Source organism: Dama dama, chromosome 13 (assembly GCF_033118175.1).
Source record: "Dama dama isolate Ldn47 chromosome 13, ASM3311817v1, whole genome shotgun sequence".
Taxonomy (NCBI): Eukaryota; Metazoa; Chordata; class Mammalia; order Artiodactyla; family Cervidae; genus Dama; species Dama dama.
In genome coordinates, this window is record NC_083693.1 from 15,619,554 (window position 1) to 15,639,585 (window position 20,032).

General features: G+C 50.4%; 1 protein-coding gene across 1 annotated transcript in view; it reads left to right on the forward strand.

Annotated features, from left to right (window-relative positions):
* Positions 1–20,032, forward strand: part of ADAMTS17 (ADAM metallopeptidase with thrombospondin type 1 motif 17) — a 392,337-nt gene that overhangs the window by 166,315 nt on the left and 205,990 nt on the right. The window contains exon 8 of the mRNA XM_061159720.1: positions 5,250–5,355. Within this exon, the coding sequence (XP_061015703.1) occupies positions 5,250–5,355 (106 nt within the window). The remainder of the gene's footprint in view (positions 1–5,249; positions 5,356–20,032) is intronic.

Sequence of the window (20,032 nt, forward strand, 5' to 3'; positions counted from 1 at the left end):
CCAAGTACCGTGAGTAGTAAGAATAGACCATAGTTACTTTTCATCGGTCACATCCTGGGTTCTAAGACATTTGTTCCTAATGCCGTTCACAAATTCACATCATACCTCCAACCACTTAGTGAGTTTCCAAGAGCGCAAGGCCTTGTTGACAAGCCTGAGCATGAAACTCAATCTCTACTGCTGTGATTGCCGAGAGAATAGATGTAAATTGCGATCTCATAATTGGCAGCGTGGTATGTCAGGGATAATCATGATGGTGTTGATTCCTGGAGCGGCTGGTGGGAGAAAGTTGACCATCTCTCTCAGAGGCAGAGCCCAAGAAGGTCTGAGTAATGGGCAACAGGGCCAGCAGCTGTAAACTGTTTACACAGACAATTTGCTGGATAAACCAGAATTTATACAATTGAGTGTTGTTTACTCTTTAAATCTAGAAAAGATCATATGGTCAACTCTAAGTCTAAGAATTATGTGCTTACACCACACAGTTTTCCACTGAAAAAGAAATTAAACCATCTCACCCAATTTGCTCCTCAAGCCTGTGCTCCTACCAAGAAAAGGAATGGAGAAGAGTGTGTCCACACTGAGTTGATTTGCCTGAGAAACTGGGTTGGGAGGCTCTGGTGGATGTGATCTGCTTTGTGATGAATGAGATACACTTCTCCAGGCGTCAGGAAAACGCTTTACAGCCCTTCATCTGTAACTCCAGGATTTCAGACTTTCCAAAATGTATATTGCTTTTCCTAATCTGTGCCAAGGCTTTCATAGAAATGGAGTGAGTTGCCCTTAGGATACAAGCACACACTAAATTATGTGTTGACTGTAAACTTCCTTCATATCTACTGCCTTCAGGGCTGTACACTCAGGATCAAAATCTGGATAGTTTTTCTTGTTGTTGTTGGTTTGTTACTCTCTCACCTCTGCCTGTTGTATGTCACCTTGAATAAATGAAATATAACCAATACCTTTAATTTTCATAGTGAGTATATATTCATTGTACTAGGTTTAAGCCAAAAGGAAAAAAGTATAAAGATCTGTAATGATTTAACCATGTCCTAGAGGTAACTCTGCTACTGTTAATATGACCGCATATATCCCTCAAGTCTTTTCATCTTTAGGATTAAAGAATTTGGACTTGAACATGTGAAACCTTTACTGTATCCCACCCACATTTCAGCATAAGTGCACATTAAGATTTATGAAAATCTTTTAAATCCTTCAAGCTTATCGTTGTTGCTGGTTATCAAAACTTTGGTGTGGGGTGCCCAGGGTTTGCCTGGGGGGGGTGTGGGTGCTGGAGAAAGAGAGCCCTGCATTTGTACCCAAGTCTGAGCCCTGACCAGCCATGTAACTGGATGCTGAACCTTCACTTCCCTGCCTGTAAAGTGGGGCCAGTAACACCTTCCAAATAAGGGAGGACCATGCATGCAGAGCTGAACTAGCCTGTGAGGAGAACCCTAATAAATGCCAGTTGCCTTTCTGCTTCGCTTTTGTTCCAAGGAGCTCTGCAAACATGTGGAATTGATGTTTTTTAAGATTTCAAAACTAAATTCTACTCTGATTTCTCTGGTGGAGAATTTTAAATCATGGAAGGCTGAAACCATTGAAAGCACCACTCTGGGGTCTGAGAAATCCTTGCTGTCTGTGGGGAATTCCAGTTCCACAAGAAGGTCCCTCTGCTTCCACAGTTTCAGCATGGGCATTAGCAGAACTTATGTTTACAGACTTCATTTTTTAGTTTAAAAAACAAAATCAATGCTGAGAAAACTGGGTTTCCCTCGTTTCTTGACAAGTGCTGAGGTGGGATCCAGTGGGGTGTTCAAGTTGGTGCCTTTGCAGAGGTAACAGGGTGTCTCCGTGTCTCCATCACAGCCTGCTCTCTACACTGCTGTTCCCAGGAAACATGGAACAGTGGTGGGCTGTGTTTACCCCGCAGCTCCCAGCTTACTTACCATCTGTTCCCTACAGCGCTTTTACAGCAACCTGGGCTTCTCTCCAGGCTTTGGTTTTCGAGTTCTAAGCATTTCCCCCAGCATTGCTCATAAACTTGCAAGTTTCAGTGCTCCATTTTTGGGCTGTTTTTGTTGAGGTGTTTTGCCTTGCTTGGTTTTATGACCAGGCAGTTCACAATTGGAATAAATCACTAAGAACACTAGACCTTAATCCACCATTGTCTGGGAGCATCTCTTATAAACCAAGCCTTCATTTTCTAGTTTAAAAAAGAAAGTCATCTGCACCTTGGAGAAACTAAAATGCGATAATTGAGAGGCCTTCCCCTTAGTAGTTCCCCAGCCTTGCGTGTTGCCCAGAGTGGAAGCTCACAATGCCCCATTCCGGTGCTGAGTGCAGGCGGGGCCGGGGCGTACTTCTGTGGTATTTGAAGTCTGCTGGTTCAGCGGGCGGTCCCGGGACAGCAAGCTCAGCACAGCTGGCCCTGGATGTCTGTCCTTCCCCTTTACCAGACGACTCCTTGGGGCGAGCACGTCTGATTGTTTCCGATTGATTCACTGACCCGGGAGGCTGGGCAGACCAGGGGTATGTTTGAGTGTGTGCGTGTGTGTGGCACGCGGATGCCGTCAGTGCCGTGTGGAAGCTTTCCGCCCTGCTCACTGCCAGACTTTTTGCAGCAGCCCACAAAGCATTTTTAAAACAAAACCAGAGTAATGACCTTGAAGGCACCGCAAAGGCAGATCATGTCCTTTCTGGTTGTCATTTTCTTCCTTCCTGTAGTCTGCATTAAGATGCCCGCATGCAGAAAACACATCTTGAGGCCAAAGAGCATTTCCTTTCTTTTCTTTTCTTATGGAAAACAAAACAAAAACTTCAACCCTGGCCAGGCATGTTTCCAAATAAAAGCAGGTGTGTGCTCTGGTGCCCGGCTCCTGTGCTGAGCTGGTCCTCGCAGGGGTCGTGACGGGGCCCTGTGTGTGCCGGAGGTCTGCCCCAGCTTAGTCTTGATGTCAACAAACAGGATGTAGGTTTAGTTCTTTGGGGGTGGGGAGGGAGGTTCATTTTTAATTACTAAATCCCCCTACTTACTGTCTCTGCCAGCTCCTTCCTGCCTGGCCCCTGTGCCTGCAGGGCCTCCCTTCGCTCCCAAGACTCCTTGAGCGCTTTGAGGGAGCCGCGTGTGGCCACAGCCCTTCCCAGGGGCGGGCCGGCAGGCAGAGGCCCTGGTCACCAGTGCCACCGTGCGCGCCTGGCTGTAGCCACTGCCCGCTCTGCACCCCTGTGAGCCCACAGCGAGGGCCACACTGGGCCCGCCCAGGCCTGTGACCCGCCAACCCGCCCCGGGCCCCCAGCCCCTCATTCATGTCACAGGACACAGTGGGGAGTCAGCCCACTGCACTCAAGTCCCGTCCCAGGCCCCGTGCTGAGGGTCCTTGGACGGGACCACGGGGATGTCCTTCCAAGGTTCAGAGCTGCGAAGGAGTGTGCAGAGCTGCCACAGGTGCTGTCAGCCCGGAGACGAGCAGCCATGCACAGCTGATGCCCGTGACCTACAGCTGTGCCCAGTCCACCCAAGGCCCTCTCCTTTTCCTGGACCTCTGTAGCAGAACAGCTTTGCTCCCCTGGAACACCCCCATCGCCCCCACAGGCCGCCCCCTCCATCCTCTGTCCTCACCCCATCACCCCCTCCCATCCTCTGTCCTCACCCCATCACCCCGCAGGCCGCCACCTCCCATCCTCTGTCCTCACCCCATTGCCCCCTCCCATCCTCTGTCCTCACCACATCGCCCCCACAGGCCGCCCCCTCCATCCTCTGACCTCACCCCATCGCCCCCTCCCATCCTCTGTCCTCATCACATCGCCCCCACAGGCCACCCCCTCCATCCTCTGTCCTCACCCCATCGCCCCCTCCCATCCTCTGTCCTCATCACATCGCCCCCACAGGCCGCCCCCTCCATCCTCTGTCCTCACCCCATCACCCCACAGGCCGACCGCCTCCCATCCTCTGTCCTCACCCCATCTCTCCCACAGGCCAGCCCCTTCCCATCCTCTGTCCTCACTGCATCGCCCCCACAGGCCGACCCCCTCCCATCCTCTGTCCTCATCACATCGCCCCCACAGGTCCCCCCCTCCATCCTCTGTCCTCACCCCATCTTCCCCACAGGCCGCCCCCTCCATCCTCTGTCCTCACCCCATTGCCCCCACAGGCCGCCCCCTCCCATCCTCTGTCCTCACCCCATTGCCCCCATAGGCCGCCCCCTCCCATCCTCTGTCCTCACCCCATCACCCCCACAGGCCGCCCCCTCCGTCCTCTGCCCTCACCCCATCGCCCCCACAACCCAGCCCCTTCCCATCCTCTGTCCTCAGCCCATCGCCCCCACAGGCCGCCCTCTCCCATCCTCTGTCCTCACCCCATCGCCCACCACAACCCAGCCCCTTCTCATCCTCTGTCCTCAGCCCCTTACTCACGGTGTCCTTCTGAGTCTGGTTCCCCTAGTTGCGCTGCCGCAGTCTTCCCGTCTCAGGGCAGGTCCTGGGGTCCCTCACGTGTGACGTGTGTGTGGGGATGAGCCATTGGACCGCGGGATCCATCTTCCTAGATGGCCTCCCAGCCCTTACTCTTCTGGTGTCTTTCACTCCTCCCAGGACCCGGTCTCCTCCTCCGAGGGGCTCCTGAGACATTTTCCTGAACGTTCCCACTGTCCTTGGCCTGCTCTGAGTGAGCCCTGCCCCTGGTCTGGCTTACCCTCTGAGAGCGTTAACCCTGGCGGGGCTGGGCCTGGGGCGAGGGACGCGGAGGCCCGGGGCACGGAGTCTGAAGGGGCCTGCTTGCCCCCTCGGGTTCCTGTCCTTGAACCTTGCACGCTGGGCATCTCACCTTGCTGGCCTCGCCTGACCCTGGCCCTGGATGCTGATGTTGGCTGCCTCAGCCTCCAGCTCCAGGTGCCAGTCCAGGGGACCTTAGAAAAGTTACCTTTCCTCTCTGAACCGCAGTTTCCCTGTTGCCTCCATCCTGGCTAATGAGGACTTTATTAGAAAAGATGTGCCAACTGCTCAGCCTGATATGTGTTAAATGCTCGAGAGATGCTTGTGGTGTTATTATTATCATTAGACAAATACAGAAGCATCCCACACCGACCAGCCAGTCTCCATGAGCTCTGGAGTGACAGGCCCAGTCCCGTGGTCATCCTCGCCCCCGCTTGCCCCTCTCGATGGTGTGTGATGTTGACCGTGTGGATTTGCCCTGCGAGGTCAGGACCTCGCATGTTCTGAAGAGGATGTGTTTTGTGTCTCTGCTGCAGGAATTGCTTACTTAGGAGGTGTGTGCAGTGCTAAGAGGAAATGTGTGCTTGCCGAAGACAATGGCCTCAATTTGGCCTTTACCATCGCTCATGAGCTGGGCCACAAGTAAGTATCAGACTCCGGATTGTTCTGCCTCTTTAAATGCTTTTCTGAATACATATTATTTTCACTCAGATTCTGGAAGTTCCAAAACAGTGCTACTGGGCGCCTTTGCTTCCTCTTGAGTAGGGACCTAGGCAAGCCTGAGTCCCAGTCCTTCAGGGAATCCAGGAGATCACTGAACAGACTGTCTCTGAGAGTGGAAATGCTCATTTGAGGTTGGTCTGTTCTTGAAGCACACACTGTAAAAGGAAGAGGTCTTAGTGTTGTCGTGAGTTGCATCCCCTTTCCCAGATCAGCATGATTTTGATTCACTCTAAATATATTCAGATAGTGGGATTATCTTCGTGTGGTTGAATTTTTTTTTTTTTTCAGCCAGTTTCAAACAAAGTCCAACTTTCTGAAAGTAGAACATCAATGTCTTAAAGAATCATCAGTTATGCCCTTTGTCCATTGGCAATTCTCCCCTTGAGGAAGAAAGAACCACAGAACCCTAGAGCCCAAAGACGGTGTGGACAGAATCTGAGGCTGCCTGCTGGTGTTTCAGATGAGGAGACAGCAGGGCCGGGGGTTGAGAGGCTGGCCCAGGCTGAGATCACTTGCAGGGAGCCTCAGGCGGCAGGAGGTCAGCTGACTCTCAACCTGCGGCCTGAGGGCTTGTTCTTCCTCCTGGAGTAGCTGTCTGTTTTATGTTTCTCTGAAGGAAACGTTGTGAGATGACTGCTTAAGAACTTTAAATAAATAAACTGAGGAGGCCCAAACATGCAAAACAATGGGAAAATATATATTGGACTGAAGAGAACAAAATTAAATGGAAATCTAGTTCTTGGGGAAAATACATATACTGTCAAGTTTTCCTAGTGCTCTAGATAGTAAGATGCCTGGAATCCTAAATGTGGACTTAAGCTTCTCAAGAGTAGAGGCAATGGGTAAGGACTACAAAAGCAGTTGTTGTCCCCTCGTCTTAGCCATATCTGGGACTTGATTTTTTTTTTTTTTTTTTTTTACCTTGTTTTGTTTATCTGGGCTCATTTTAATTTTTTTCACTCCTGTGGGTGAGTTTGTTGTTGACTTTTCTGTTCCTCTTGGTTATCATGATGTGAGTAGAGTAAATGAAAATAATCTTAGGCGTATTTTCTGGGATTAAGGAGAAAATAACAAGTTATTGGCCAAGACAAGCAAGATGAGCAGTTATCTCTCAGCACACATTTATTTCATCTTGACAGTATTTTTTTAATTTATTTTTTTATTGAAGGACAATTGCTTTACAGAATTTTGTTGTTTTCTGTCAAACCTCAATCGACAGTATTTTAAAATATTGATGACAGCACTTTGCTCATCCTCTTTTGCCTATACTACTAGAAAATAACTTTAAATTAATTGTAGTCAAATTTGTATTCATATCTCAGATTTGTTAAGAAAAAAAAAAAAAAAGGCAACAAAAAGCCCCACATTCAACAGTGGGTGCTGAAAGAAAAGTGCAAATGCGTATGTCTTTGCAAACCACTTCTCTCTGTCAAATGCCCCACCCAGCCCTTCGTAGGACCTGGGAACCCACTCTCTGACAGTTGTGAGAGTACAGAGTTGCCGAAACATTGCCCAACACGCAGGGTGTGTGGACCTTTGAAGAGATATGAGAACGGCTGCATCCCATGGCAGCAGTCACCCCCACACGTGAGCACACGCGGGCCGCCTTTTCTCCTTGGACATTAAGAACATTCCTCTCCGGTGGTCTGTGTGGTTGTGCTTTATCAAATACTGGCATCTTAACTCCGGAGGTCTGCAGATGAATGATTAGATTCAGTCATAATCCAGTAGCCTTTAGCTACAGTCTGTTTAGAATTCTCAGAGAACTCTTTATAGCTTGCTACTGAACTCTAATTACCAGCAAAAACAAACACCTTTTTGTTCATCAGAGCCAATAAATCCTGCTAGCATTTGGTCCTGCCCCTGGTTGGGCGATCATGGTTTTAGCGGAGAAGTCTGTTATCTCTGATTATTCACAAGCGTTGAGAAGCAGACCCTCCGTGGATGAAGTCGGTCTCCCTGTCACAGACCCCTCTGGTCATCTGGCTCAGAGGGGTCGGGGAGGCTGTGTGGAGTGGGAAGGTGGAGGCCAGCCTGCACTCTCGGGAAAGCCGCTGGACAGGCTGTTTTACAGATGTGAACCTGGAAACTGGTTTGTTCTTTGGGATGGAAAGGAATAATCTAACTCCATGTTTTTTTAAATGTGTGTAAACTGACATAGGATGGGTGGTATTCTCAGTGATCTGATCCACTGGTCCATGCTCTTGAACAAAATTTCTTGGTGAGAGTTTTAGAAAACAATAAAGAACACCCCTCTGTGTACCCGTGGGAAATCTCCAGAGAGCTCACCCACCAGGCCCTAACTATTTAATACTGAAAAGCAAAGCATCTCCTCTGAAGGATGAATGTGTGTGCCTTTGCGTGCAGGCATGCATGGATGTAGCCCTTCTGCTCCGTACCCAGTATACCTCCTGTGAGGAGCAGTGTGAACACTTACCCTCAGATGCCAGTGTTAGGAGAAAAGTCACTTTCCATAGGAGCTGCACAGGCCATTTATCAGATGATGAGCATCAGATAAGTTAACGTGATTTCATTTCTGCTTTGGATTTCAAAAAACGCAAAGTTAAATGTAAGGCTCAGTTTTAATATTTAACTCATTGTAGTGCTGGTATTTTTCTCCCTCTCTCTTTTGTATGCATGGTTTTATTTCAGTTATTGTAGTTCAAAAATAATTCATTTGGTGCCTTGAACCGGCTCCAATCCAATTTGCAATAAAATAAGTTCTAAATTGTAAATTAAATGAAAAATTTTTGACTTAGTAACATCAATAATGCTGCTTTGGACATAAATTAAAAATGAAGTGATGATGTTTAAATCACATCAGATCTCATAGAGCACCTACTGTGTACCAGGTACTGTTAGATGCTGTGTATTCACTGTGTTATTGAATCCGTCCCATGAGGCAGTTTTACTAGCTTTTACTTTATAGGTTAGGAAACTTAATGGTACTTTAAAGACAATTTCTAGTTTCTGCCTAAAATGATTTGGGATCACTTGTATAATAATATGGACTTCCCAGGTGGCTCAGTGGTGAAGAATCCACCTGGAATGTAGGAGACTCGGGTTCGATCCCTGGGTCTGGAAGATCCCCTGGAGGAGGGCATGGCAACCCACTCCAGTATTCTTGCCCTTAGAATCCCATGGACAGAGGAGCCTGGCGGGCTACAGTCCATGGGGTCACAAAGAGTCGGACAGGACTGAAGCAACTTAGCATGTACACACACACACATATGATAATATACCCATGCAACAGGGCCATTAAAATAAGAATTCAAATTATAGAAATATATGTTATATATAAAGAAGAGAGCTTGCTATATGTGCAAAAATCCAAGGTGCCTTCAGTTTGCCAGCAGCCAATGCAGAGAGGGCAAAAATGGCATGGTCAGCTCCCTGAAGGAAGCCAGTGTGTCCTCAGAGGGGTTTCCCTAGGAAACTCAAGTGCTGTCCTGGAGACTGGCAGTTTTCTGGTGATCTGCCCTGGTAAAGAGGTAGGGCAGAAAAGACTCCGGCCTTGGCTTTAGACAGAAAGTGAAGGACCTGCATTTCCTGATGGCAGTCGTGGGGGGCAGCCTGGGAAGAGGCTGTCCTGTGTTCCTGCCTGGAGGACGAGCTGGGTCTGTCAGCCACTCTTCTGATTGATGGCGGCTTTGGGGCTTTTTAGTGAGCTTGATTGTGAAGAGCCGACTCATTGGGAAAGACACTGATGGTGGGAAAGATTGAAGGCAGGAGGAGAAGTGGACAACAGAGGATGAGATGGTTGGATGACATCATTGATTCAGTGGACATGAGTTTGAGCAAGCTCCGGGAGATGGTGAGGGACAGGGAAGCCTGGCGTGCTGCAGTCCATGGGTCACAGAGAGTCAGAGACGACTGAATGACTAACAGCAACAGCATGACCTTAGATGCCTTCTTGCCAATGAAAGGCAGCTACCCCCATCTTTTGGTTCGCCTTGTGCGAGCTTTGGAAAGCAGCTGTCTCCCTGTCTTGTTGTGGTAGCTTGAGAAACCCAGCTGAAAATGAGGCTGGTTTTGTGCCTTCTTGAGCCTGCGGTGGCCACGAGAAAGCGATGGTCTTGAGCAGGAGAGGGTGTCTGTGGTAGACCTTTCACTTTAGAGGGCCGTGTTTCCAGCTGTTGTTGGTTATGACAGAATCAGTGACATGGAGCAGACCAGCTGGCTGGGACAGCTCTGCCCACTTCTTTCCCTTAAGGAACCAGGATGACTTGCGGTGAACCTCAGTGTCCAAGTTGTTCATCACTATTTGACTTTAGAGAGAAAGGGAGAGCTCCAAGCATTCATTCTTTGAGGCCAAATGCAGCCCTGATTGCTCATGGGAAGAACTCTCTTCAGAAGCTCATGTCCATGCTAACTGCCCATGAAAAAAATGAAAAACAAAATCAAGTGACACCCTAATGATCAAGGGGAGCATTGGTAGTGATGTTAGTATAACATTACTTTTAGAGGCTGTTGTTTGCTATGATTTGGAACATTTAGTGTTAGAAAGAACATGTTTCCATGAAAATTGGTTAGAGTGCCTTTTATTTGGGGGAAGGTCAGTCTAATGTGGCATGATAAGGCCCAGGGGAGACATTTGATTGAGAAGAACGCTTCCTAGTGCAGTTGGAGGCCAGGAGGGCACAGAACCAAGTCTCAGCTGGTCATTTGGGGACGGGGGAAACCCAGGAAGCATGCACGCAGCGTGCACACAATCGGGTAAGGCAGCAGCCGGGAAGTGTCTAAACAGGGCTTCCAGGTGGGGTGAGGAGAGTGGAGAGGGACTCATGGTCTACCTGGCTACCCACTCAGAAAAACAAAGACCTTCCCTTGCAGAAAATAAATCTCTGCTTCTGTCGGATTTAGGAGGCTCTGTTAGATAAGCCTGAGCCACATCAGTGCCTGCCTAGAGAGTCAGACCAAACCACGTGACCCCTCCAACCTGCAGAAATCTGAAGAAGGTGCTCCAGACAGGCCCCAGGGTCACGGCCCATGTGCAGGCTGTTCTGGGCCAGGCCTCTCCCCACCTGCTCTTTCTGGGGTCTTTTCTGACTTCCAGATGCCCTTTCTTGGGTCTTTCCATTCTGGAATCTACCTCTGCTCTGGTCAGCTGGCTCTGTCTGTGGCCTCTGAAAAATGCTGCCTTCATGGGAACTTGGGAACCCAGCAGAGGTGACATATGGGCTGTGCTGCAGGAGAGGAGCCCCTGAGGCTCTTGGAAGTGCCCATGGCCAAGTGTTAACAGGCCGGATCAGTTAAACCACCCGCTCTGGGGGAGGGACGCCTGGAAAGCTCTCCAGGAGACAACAGGGGCACCAGGGCGGGGCTGCTGCTGGCCTGACGTCTGAGACCCTGTGTCATTGCTTCCAGCCTCATCCACCTCTCCAGCCTGCTCCATCTCTCGCTCCCTGGCCCTGTGCCCCCAGGTCACCCTCAGGGTTGAGCCGTGATGCTGGATGTGCTCCTGGCTCCAGCTCGCCCCTCGCGAGGTCACCCTGAATTCCATGCTTTTTCACCACTTGCCTAGCCCTACACCAGGTGCATGCATGCTAAGTCACTTCAGTCATGTCCAACTCTGTGACCCCATGGACTGTAGCCCACCACGCTCCTCTGTCCATGGGATTCTCCAGGCAAGAATACTGGGGTGGGTTGCCATGTCCTCCTCCAGGGGACCTTCTTGGCCCAGGGATCGAACCTGTGTCACCTGTGGCTCCTGCATTGCAGGCAGATTCTTCACCACTTGAGCTACCCGGGAAGCCCAGTAGTCATGCTCATAGCTGGCGAGTCAGGTGAGGAAAGGCCCAGCCCTCCTGAAAGAAGCCACTGCAGTCAGAGGTAGTCCTGTCTTATCGCAGCTGACGGCTCCTGGGATACCTGGAAATGGAAGGAAGGAGCAGAAGGAGGGGGAAGGCAGCCCACAGGGGCCTGACGCTCCCACCTGGAGAGAAACGCAGGGCTGAGGTTGAGCGATACAAAGGCCCTGGCGATCAGGAGCTGTGTGTGATGACTCTTGTGTACCCGCAGACGCACCGTCAGTTCTAGATGGACCCTGGCCCAGCAGTGAGTGAGTGCATGAGTGCACAACTGGGTCCCCAGATCCACACGAGTGCCCCCTCACCCCCTGGAGCTGGCGGAAGCCCTGCCCTGGCTGATGTCACCCAGAGGGGGGACTCTGCTCCCCTGCTTAGTCCAACGAACACAGAGGCCAGGTGGGGGGCCCCCTGCCTGAGGTAAGAAGTGGATCCATGGCCCACCCAGGCAGGTCCCAGCTGAAGCTTGGTGGCCTCCAGTAGAGACACCAGTCGAAAGCTAGAGCCAGGCACTCTGGATGTTTCCAGCTAGAATGTGACTCTGAGCAAATGAGTTCAGGGCAGCGGATGTGGGAGGGTGTCCTGTTGTCGTGTGCCTGGGGACACACTTGCCTGAGGTACGGCCTGGAAGCAGACTGTGTTCAGTTCCCAAAGATGGTGGTTTATGGGCAGAGGGTGGTTGGCTGCCTAGGGAGCTGCGGAGAAGGGGAGGGGACAGCTGTTCCAGGAGAACTATTCTCAAAACTGGAGTCGACACAATTCAAACTGAAAGGAATTGTCTCGGTCCTAGGCAGGCAGGAAGGAAAGCCATTATCCAGATGTGTGAAGAAGGGAACAGACTGCCTGTGCAGAGCAGGGGGTCCAAGGCATGCACATGGGGGGTGGGGGGCATGTGAGCAGGCAGGTAGCCCCTGAGGATTGCCAGGCAGCCTGCCAAGTTCTCTGCCTGGGTGCTCAACTCAGCGGGCACAGCACAGACATCACATGGAAGGTGTAGTGGAGAGAGGATTTCTGCAAATGTTATAACTGTTTAGAAATCCCAGGAGGAGGACAAGTGTGCTTTTGTTCTAGTTGGAATTCAGGATGGCTGTGTTCATGTGTGGGTCAGCCTTTCTTACAGAACAGAACAGACCCCCAGGAGGTCTGCAGGAAGGGCTGATTCTAGGGCAGGCAAGTCCCAACCCTAGGTTTTCAGAGGGATTTCCCCCTGAATCCCTGGGTCTCACCCTCCATCCCTACTCAGCTGCTATAGCCTCCTGAAGCCTCCTCTCCTAGAAGGAACCTTCACTGGTGGTGCCAGTGGTGCTGAGGGCTCTCAGGATTCACGTGGAGGTGCTTGGAGCAATTTCTGAGTACCATTTCCTCAGCGCTTGGCCCCTGGATTAAAGTTGCTGTATGATCATCCTTGACTCGGCTGTCTTATCCAAATTCCAGAGTCACATCAAACCTCATTTACTTTTCTTATTATTTTAAAAAATGTGCCGCTGAAAATTCTAAGCTCTTTGACATTAATTTACAAGCCACCCTTCTCCCGGTGTCTTGGATGATTGGATGAGCTAGAATGACCTGTGGCTTCTGGAGGGCTGGGGGGCAGCCACCGTGGGGTCTGCAGCCGGCACAGCAGTTCTCAGCCCCGCTCCGCGTTGCCCTGAGTGACTCCTTCCTAACAGCTCTGCCATTCCTTCCCCTCCTTTTCCCATCCCAAACTGAAAAAAAGGCAGAATTTCCTTTGGGCCCTTCCCAGATGGATGGTTTTGAATGGGAAGTACAGGGTCCAGCACAGCAAGGAACTTTGTCTATGGGGCCCCGTTTAAATGACTTCTCTGCCTTAGGGAGTGATTTCTCATTGCCCGGCATTAGGAAGAGTTGCAGGGAAGTTATCATCATTTCCTTCGGAGTCTTACCCTTGACTCGGATTGAATGTGAGGAGAGGACCCTTCTTCCACTTGACTGGATAGCCCAGAGCCACTGTTCTTAAGAGGCCCTTGATTGCAGTCTTGCCAGATCTGCCCAGGCCAGGCCTGGGAGGGAAGACAGACAAAGGGAAAGCCATTAAAAGCGCTTCAGCAAGCAGACACATGTGTTCCCACCTGCATCCTGAGTGGCTAGGCCGAGCAGCTATTGGCTGGATGTTATCGCCATGATGGGAAATCCAGCTGGATCTGGGCGTCTGCTGCTCCCAGAGTTCCGTTTCTCTGATAGGGAAGGTTATACAAGATGTGGGAGTGTTTGTCTCCATCCCAGGATTTCTTTGCGTTTAATTATTGGTGAATTTCCTTACCTGAAATCATGTCATCTGAGACAGTGTTTGAGGAGATGGTGGGGCGGGAAGGGGGATGTGAGGTGTGAATTGGGTTTGGCTAAAGAACCAAATTTTGAAATCCCCTCAGAACTTCCTTACGTTACAGACTATTCCAGGAATTAGACGAGATCCAATTTTCTCGTTAGAAACACCAGAGCTTCTGGCAGCTCCCCATAAGTGGCTTTTTCTCATGGTTCTCGGAGCTGGAAGGGATGTCCAAAGTCATCTCAGCCTCATTTTGCAGACGGCTTCCCTTTCCAGGGTTCTGAGTGACCAAACAGAGCCTCAGACCAGAGCCTCGGGCCCGGTGAGGTGCCCTTCATACAGCTGAACCGACCGCATGCTGAAGCCACGCGCTCTCCAAATGGCTCTTCTGGTACTGGGCTTATTACCCACATTTGCTAGGAAAGACCGCTGCTGCTTACCTGACCGGGGCCATGCAAGCACTGTGGGAGGCGGTGGGGCGTCCCAGCTGCAAACTTCTCCAGAGACGGAAGAGTGCTCTGTTACGGACGGAGTGTTTGTGTCCCCCAAACTCCTATGTTGAGATCTCACCCCTGTGGTGATGGTACGGTGGAGGTGGGGCCTCTGAGCAGTAATTAGTTCAAGAGGGTGGAGCCCACACGAATGGGATCGGTACCCTTCAAAGAAGAAGCCAGAGAGCTGGCTAGCTCTTTGTGCCGTACGAGAAAATAAGAAAGCAGCCTCTGCGACCCAGGAAAGGGCCCCCAGGACCCCACCATGCTGGGCCCCCGACCTTGGGCTTCCAGTGTCTCCTACTGTGAGAAAGAAATTTCTGTTGTCGATAAGCCACACAGCTTGTGGTGGTTTGTTGTGGTTCACACATGCCCGCATTCTCCCAAGGTATTTGGTTTCATGCCTGAAATCCTTGTTCATCCACTGCTCACTGCTGATGGAAAATTCCAAAGGCCTGAGGGCAGCTGCACGTTCTCTTCGCCCCTGGGAACTTTGCCACCAGCCCAGTCAATGGCGGTTCTGGGAAGGACCCTGCTCTCCTTGTCCAGTTTTAAGCACGGAGGGCACGCTCCCACCTAGCCTGGAGGTGGTGGTTTTGCCAGATGATGGCTGCGCAGAGGAGCTTGAAGGGACCAGGGGAGCCGGAAACCATGGATTTTGCTCCTGATTTCAGAACAGAGCACTGTAGCTGTCAGGGGCCTGCATGAAGGTCTGGGGATGGCCTCTCAGAGAAAATATGAATAAGTGGAAGGATATAGAACGTGGCAGGTTGTAACATTCCCTGGGGTCACTGGATGCCTGACAGAGGCCTCGTCTCAGGCACAGCTGTGTTTCTGTGGTGTTTGAAGGGGCCGCTGTGAAGTGAGCCTGGCGATTCACTAACACTGTCATCAGGAGCGAAAAGAGAACGGGAAGAAGGCGCTTTGGTCAGTTCTGAACCGAGTTGGGAAAAATCTTGGGGTCAGCGGAGTCCCCAGAGAGGCTGGTGCTGAGCTGGGCTGACAGCCCCTGGAGAAGCTGGGCCCTGTGACCTGGGGGACTGAAGTGTTCTCAGGGGTGAACCTGCACCTCTATGAGGGCCACGGCTTCCCCAGCTCATAACCAGGTGGGTTGTTAACGAGAAGGGGTCAGAGAAACAGCGGTGGCTTTCCAAGTCAGACTTGTTAAAGTGTCTCTCACACCAGGGACCCGGCGGGCCCAGCAGGACCCCTGCCGCAGGGCGGCTGCAGACACTGAGGGCCAATGACTCACCCACTGATAACCTGCTCAGCAGCTTGGTTTTCGGTCAGAGGCGCCTTCCAGGCAGGAACACGTGCTTCCCGGGTAAAGGACGCCTAAGCAGACTGAGGTTGACTGCGTCAGTAGTCTGTGCTGGGGGAGCCCCAGGATGAACCTCTGTGACCTATGCTCTGCTTCCACCAAGGAGGGGCGTGGAGAGAGTGACCGTGAAGACATGGGCAGTTGGCGGCCGGCTGCCTGGCCCACGTGGAGCTTGGCTCACTCAACAGAGCAGGCCCCAGTACCCATCTCTTTCCCTGCCCCCCGACCTCACCCCACCCCAGCCTGGTCTGTTCTTACTGACTTGGCTGCCGCCACCTGGAGCACCCCTTCCTGTTCAGAATCTGGTGAGGAAGAGCGAGGCAGCCCCGGGTGTGGAGCTATACCAGGGACAGAAGGGAGAAGAAACACACTCACTGCAGCTGCACCCCGCCTTGTTCTTCAGAGTGGTCCCAGGAGCAGTAGCATTGTGTCACCTGGGAACCTGTTAGGAATGCAGGGTCCAGGCCCAGCTGGGTGATTCCTTTGATTCCTTTGCACATGATACTTTGAGACCCCGTCTCAGAGCAGTGCTCACTCCTGTGTGTGTGTGTGTGTACACATATAAACATAGAGTTCTTTATATGGAGTTGAAGGGTTTTCCATTTTTAAAATTTTGATCTATTGGGGAGTTTTTAGAGCAGCTTTATTGCCTTGACTTTGGAATCTTTTCCGTGGTCCCATTTTACCTGTGCTTCATTTACCATCCTTACAATGCCAGCAGCTTCCAATGGGTCTTTACCAGACTTCCAGAGTTGATGCTGGGTTTCCATTCCACTTCCTCTGTAACTTAGAAACCAGCTTTCCTTGTCATGGTTGGTATATCCTACTTGTTAAAAGTGACCCCACTCTAGTGTAAAGATTTAACGTGATGTATCATAAAATCTGGTAAATTTTGGGCTAAACACCAGAATGTCAAACTCATGGATGTCAACAGACCTGTTTAGGAACACGCTGATCAAGCAGAATTTGGTTTGCCTGTGAGATGAGGTATTTCCATGAAGAAGATGGAAGGAAGCAACAGGACGGAAACACTGAACAAAAATGTCAGACACTCCCGAGAAGCCTCCAACGCGATGGTCTTTGACATCCCCAAAGGGCAGCAGAGGCCCTTGACCTAAGGCCTTGAGATGCTGGCATTCCTATCTTTCCCCCTCCAGTCTCCCTTTCAGTTTCTGTTCTCAGTTTGGAGGCAGTAGCTGTTGTGGGAGAGTCAGTGCTTTTCCCAAGTGTGGCTTCTTCCCAACCTCGCTGCCAGTGACCTGCATGTGCAGAGTCCATCCTCGTGTTGCCCTGTTGTTAGAATCACGCAATGGGCAAGTCAGCCTCTTAATTATTTTTTGTATGTAATATCAAAGATGTTATTTTTCTCTTTCCACATTTGCTGATATTATCCAAAGTCTGGAAGACAAGTGCAGCCCCCAAATGCTATGTGGAAATGCCTGGAATATGAGAGTTTAGAGTAAGTCCTGAAATCCAGGCCCTTGGTCACTTCTAGCTGCAGCATGAGTTGAATCACATTGGCCCAGAGGCCCATCTGCCCTGGGGTTTTAAGCCTAGCAATGCCTGGCGTTGGTCTTCAGAACTTCTTATTCTCTGGTCTGTTGTGCATATAACAACTCCTGCCAGGTGATTACAAAAATTGTTTCCTTGTGAAAAATGTCCCAGGAGAGAAAACGATGGGGGCTGGTTACCAAAGTGGAAAGAAAGTTAAAAAGTCCCCCAAAGTGATCCTACTTCCAAATTGGCAGATTTGTGGAGGGCTGTAAAGATATCCCTTTTGAAGGCCAAGGTTACTCTGTGTTTTGAAGAGCCACACCACAAGGGACTGGCTTTGGTAACTCAGTTGCCTTTATCCCTGGGCATGCTCATCATGACGGAACTGCCCAGTGAGTCCAGTGTTCATGCGCTCCTTTAGAGGTTTTACACTACATGTTGTTCAGCAGGAGCTGAAGACCAGATAATGGAGGAGGTGAAAGAGCTCAACGGCCAGTAATGGAGGAGGTGAAGGTGCTTCACATGATTCAGGCTCTCTTGGCTCAGGCTGAGGAGAGTTGTTTGCAAATGAGAGCACCAGCAATGAGGGAAAGCAGGGATGCTAAAGACTAAAATAGGTAAATGCTGTCATGCAAGAGGGGAATGAGACAAATGGCATACATTTTAGACTGGGGATATTAATATTGTTTGGAAGAAAGATTCCAGAATGACTCATCAAACGTCATTTGTGAGTGCTCACGTTTAAAAGAGGCAATCCTAGAAGTAAGCCGAGAACCTCCAGACAAGTCATCCCCAACAGATCATGTGGAAGCAGAGAACATAAAATGTAAATTTCGCCCAGGTTTCTGCAAAACTCTTGACACTCATGATGGGAAATATGTGGAACCATGGGCTGGATACTGCTGCAGTTAAATGAACTTATAACTTGAACTTGAACCAAAGCATGGTTTTTAGAAGAGAAATATCTACCTGGGAGAGAGGCTTCTGGCTGCCCTGGGGCTCACTGATTTAACATTTCCATCATGAGCTGCATGCATGTAGAGAGAGGATGCATGCCCATCAGACACTGAGATGGCACAAAGACGGAAGGGAGAATGGTGTGCAAACATTCAGAACATATGAAGTTCTTGACCACCTAGAAAACTGGGCCAAATGCTGCAATTCATGATTGCATTTCATTTTCACTTCCAATCCTCTGATATTATTATTTGCATTTTATAGAGAGATCCAGGGACAGTCCACCGGTAAGTGGCAGAGTCAGGTTTCAAGCCCTTTGTCAGTGTTGAAATCTGTGCACTAACCATATGCCTTGCAGCTTTCCAGATGGTATTTAATATGAGTTAAGCCCCAGATGAAGCAGATGTAATGCACAGGATGGTGGAAACATGGCTTAATGGCAGCATGTGTAAAAAGATTTCAGTCCCTGCCAGTAAACACGTGTGTCTTTACTTCCGCATTGTACTCCATTGACAGGCATTACTAATTGATCCCAGGACCCTTTTCCACTACGTTCCAACTCATAATCCTCTCTAACTCTGCAGCAGCCTGTAGAGTAAGATTGGCACAAGAGATGAAACATTTCCTGTATGTAAGGGGTTATGGTGAGCTGGTGAGCTTCCCTGCTGGCTCAGACGGTAAAAGCATCTGCGTACAATGAGGGAGACCCAGGTTCGATCCCTGGGTCGGGAAGATCCCCTCGAGAAGGAAATGGCAACCCACTCCAGTACTCTCTCATGAAAAATTCCATGGATGGAGGAACCTCATAGGCTACAGTCCATGGGGTCACAAAGAGTCGGACACAACTGAGCGATTTCACTTTCACTTTCATGGTTAGCTGCATACTCATTAAAACAGATGCATTCTTAGGCCCTGTTAGCAGGCGCCTCATCTCCAGAAATGAAGAAGGCAGTGCTGGCTCTGCTCTGCCCTTCAGAGGTTAAGTGACATCAGAGTCTTGCATTCAGTATTGGGAAGCCTGTTTTAAAAGGGACCACAGGAGGCAGGATTATGCCCATGTGAAAGGGAAGGGGATGATGAAGGAAACAGCTGGAGGAGCTGAGTGTCTCTGTGTTGAAGAGTAGGGCTGGGGGCCACAAGTAGTTGGGGGCTCATTAGAGGCTGCCAGGCACAAGCGGTCTCTGCACAGCCCCCGATAGCAGAGTAAAACCAGCATGCTCAAGACATGGAGAATTTGCACAGAGCTGGTTCCTTGCAGCCTGGGGGTTGAAGGAGAGATTCTTGGAGGATGAGGAGAGTTGAGCTGATCTCTGAGCTCATATCAAACCCTCCCCTTGTTGATCCTGACCCCCACACAACATAAAGGACAAACTAGGCCAGGATCTTGGTAGTGTCCAGACCCTAAGGCAGAACTGGCAGCAGAGATACACCCGTGTTGAAAAGTAGTCCCTCTCACGGGTTTATTATACAGGCTGGTTTTCAGTGTCTTACAGTCATTAGTTCATTCAGTCCTCCCCACCACCCTGTGGCGTAAGTACTGTCATTCTCTCCGTTCTACAGGTGAGGAAACTGAAACACACCAGCCCTGGAGCTTGTAGGTGATAGAACCAGGATTATCATAATATAAAGTGATGCTGCGTTTGGAAGTAGGATTGTACGTAGCAGGCTATTTATTGTGGCGTATGACGTGCAGGACAGTCAGCCCCATAAAAGGGCCACATTTAGGGTCCTCAGAGTAGAGGCAGGAGGGTGGGAATGGGCCTTGAGGGAAGGGATTGCATAGTAGCCAGAGGAGGGGGGATGCATGGGGGGGCTGAGGGCGGTGAGCCAGGGACACAACGGGCAGGGTGCAGAGCCTCCCACGGGAAGCCACTGTGACGGGGGTCAGGCAGGCCTGGTCTAGAGGTCACGGAGAGAAGGTGGTAACAGTCCAGGGAGGGAGGAGCTCTGACTGAGAACAGGTACCTTGGCATCTGTGCAGCCAGTGGCTGTCAAGCGGCGCAAGGGAAAGGCAGGGCCCATGCTGTGCCCTAGGACGCAGGTGTCCGAGGTTCTGCCCAAGTGTGTAGCCCAGACCTGCAGCTTTAATTCAGGTTTTCAGGGAGAAAATCCTGAAGGCAGCTTTGCCACAGGTTGATTCAGTTAATCTTCCTATGCCCCCAACTTCCTCATCTGTATAATGGGCACACTGACTTTCCCTCCTCCATAGCATGATTTGGAGGATTCAAGGAGCCAGTGC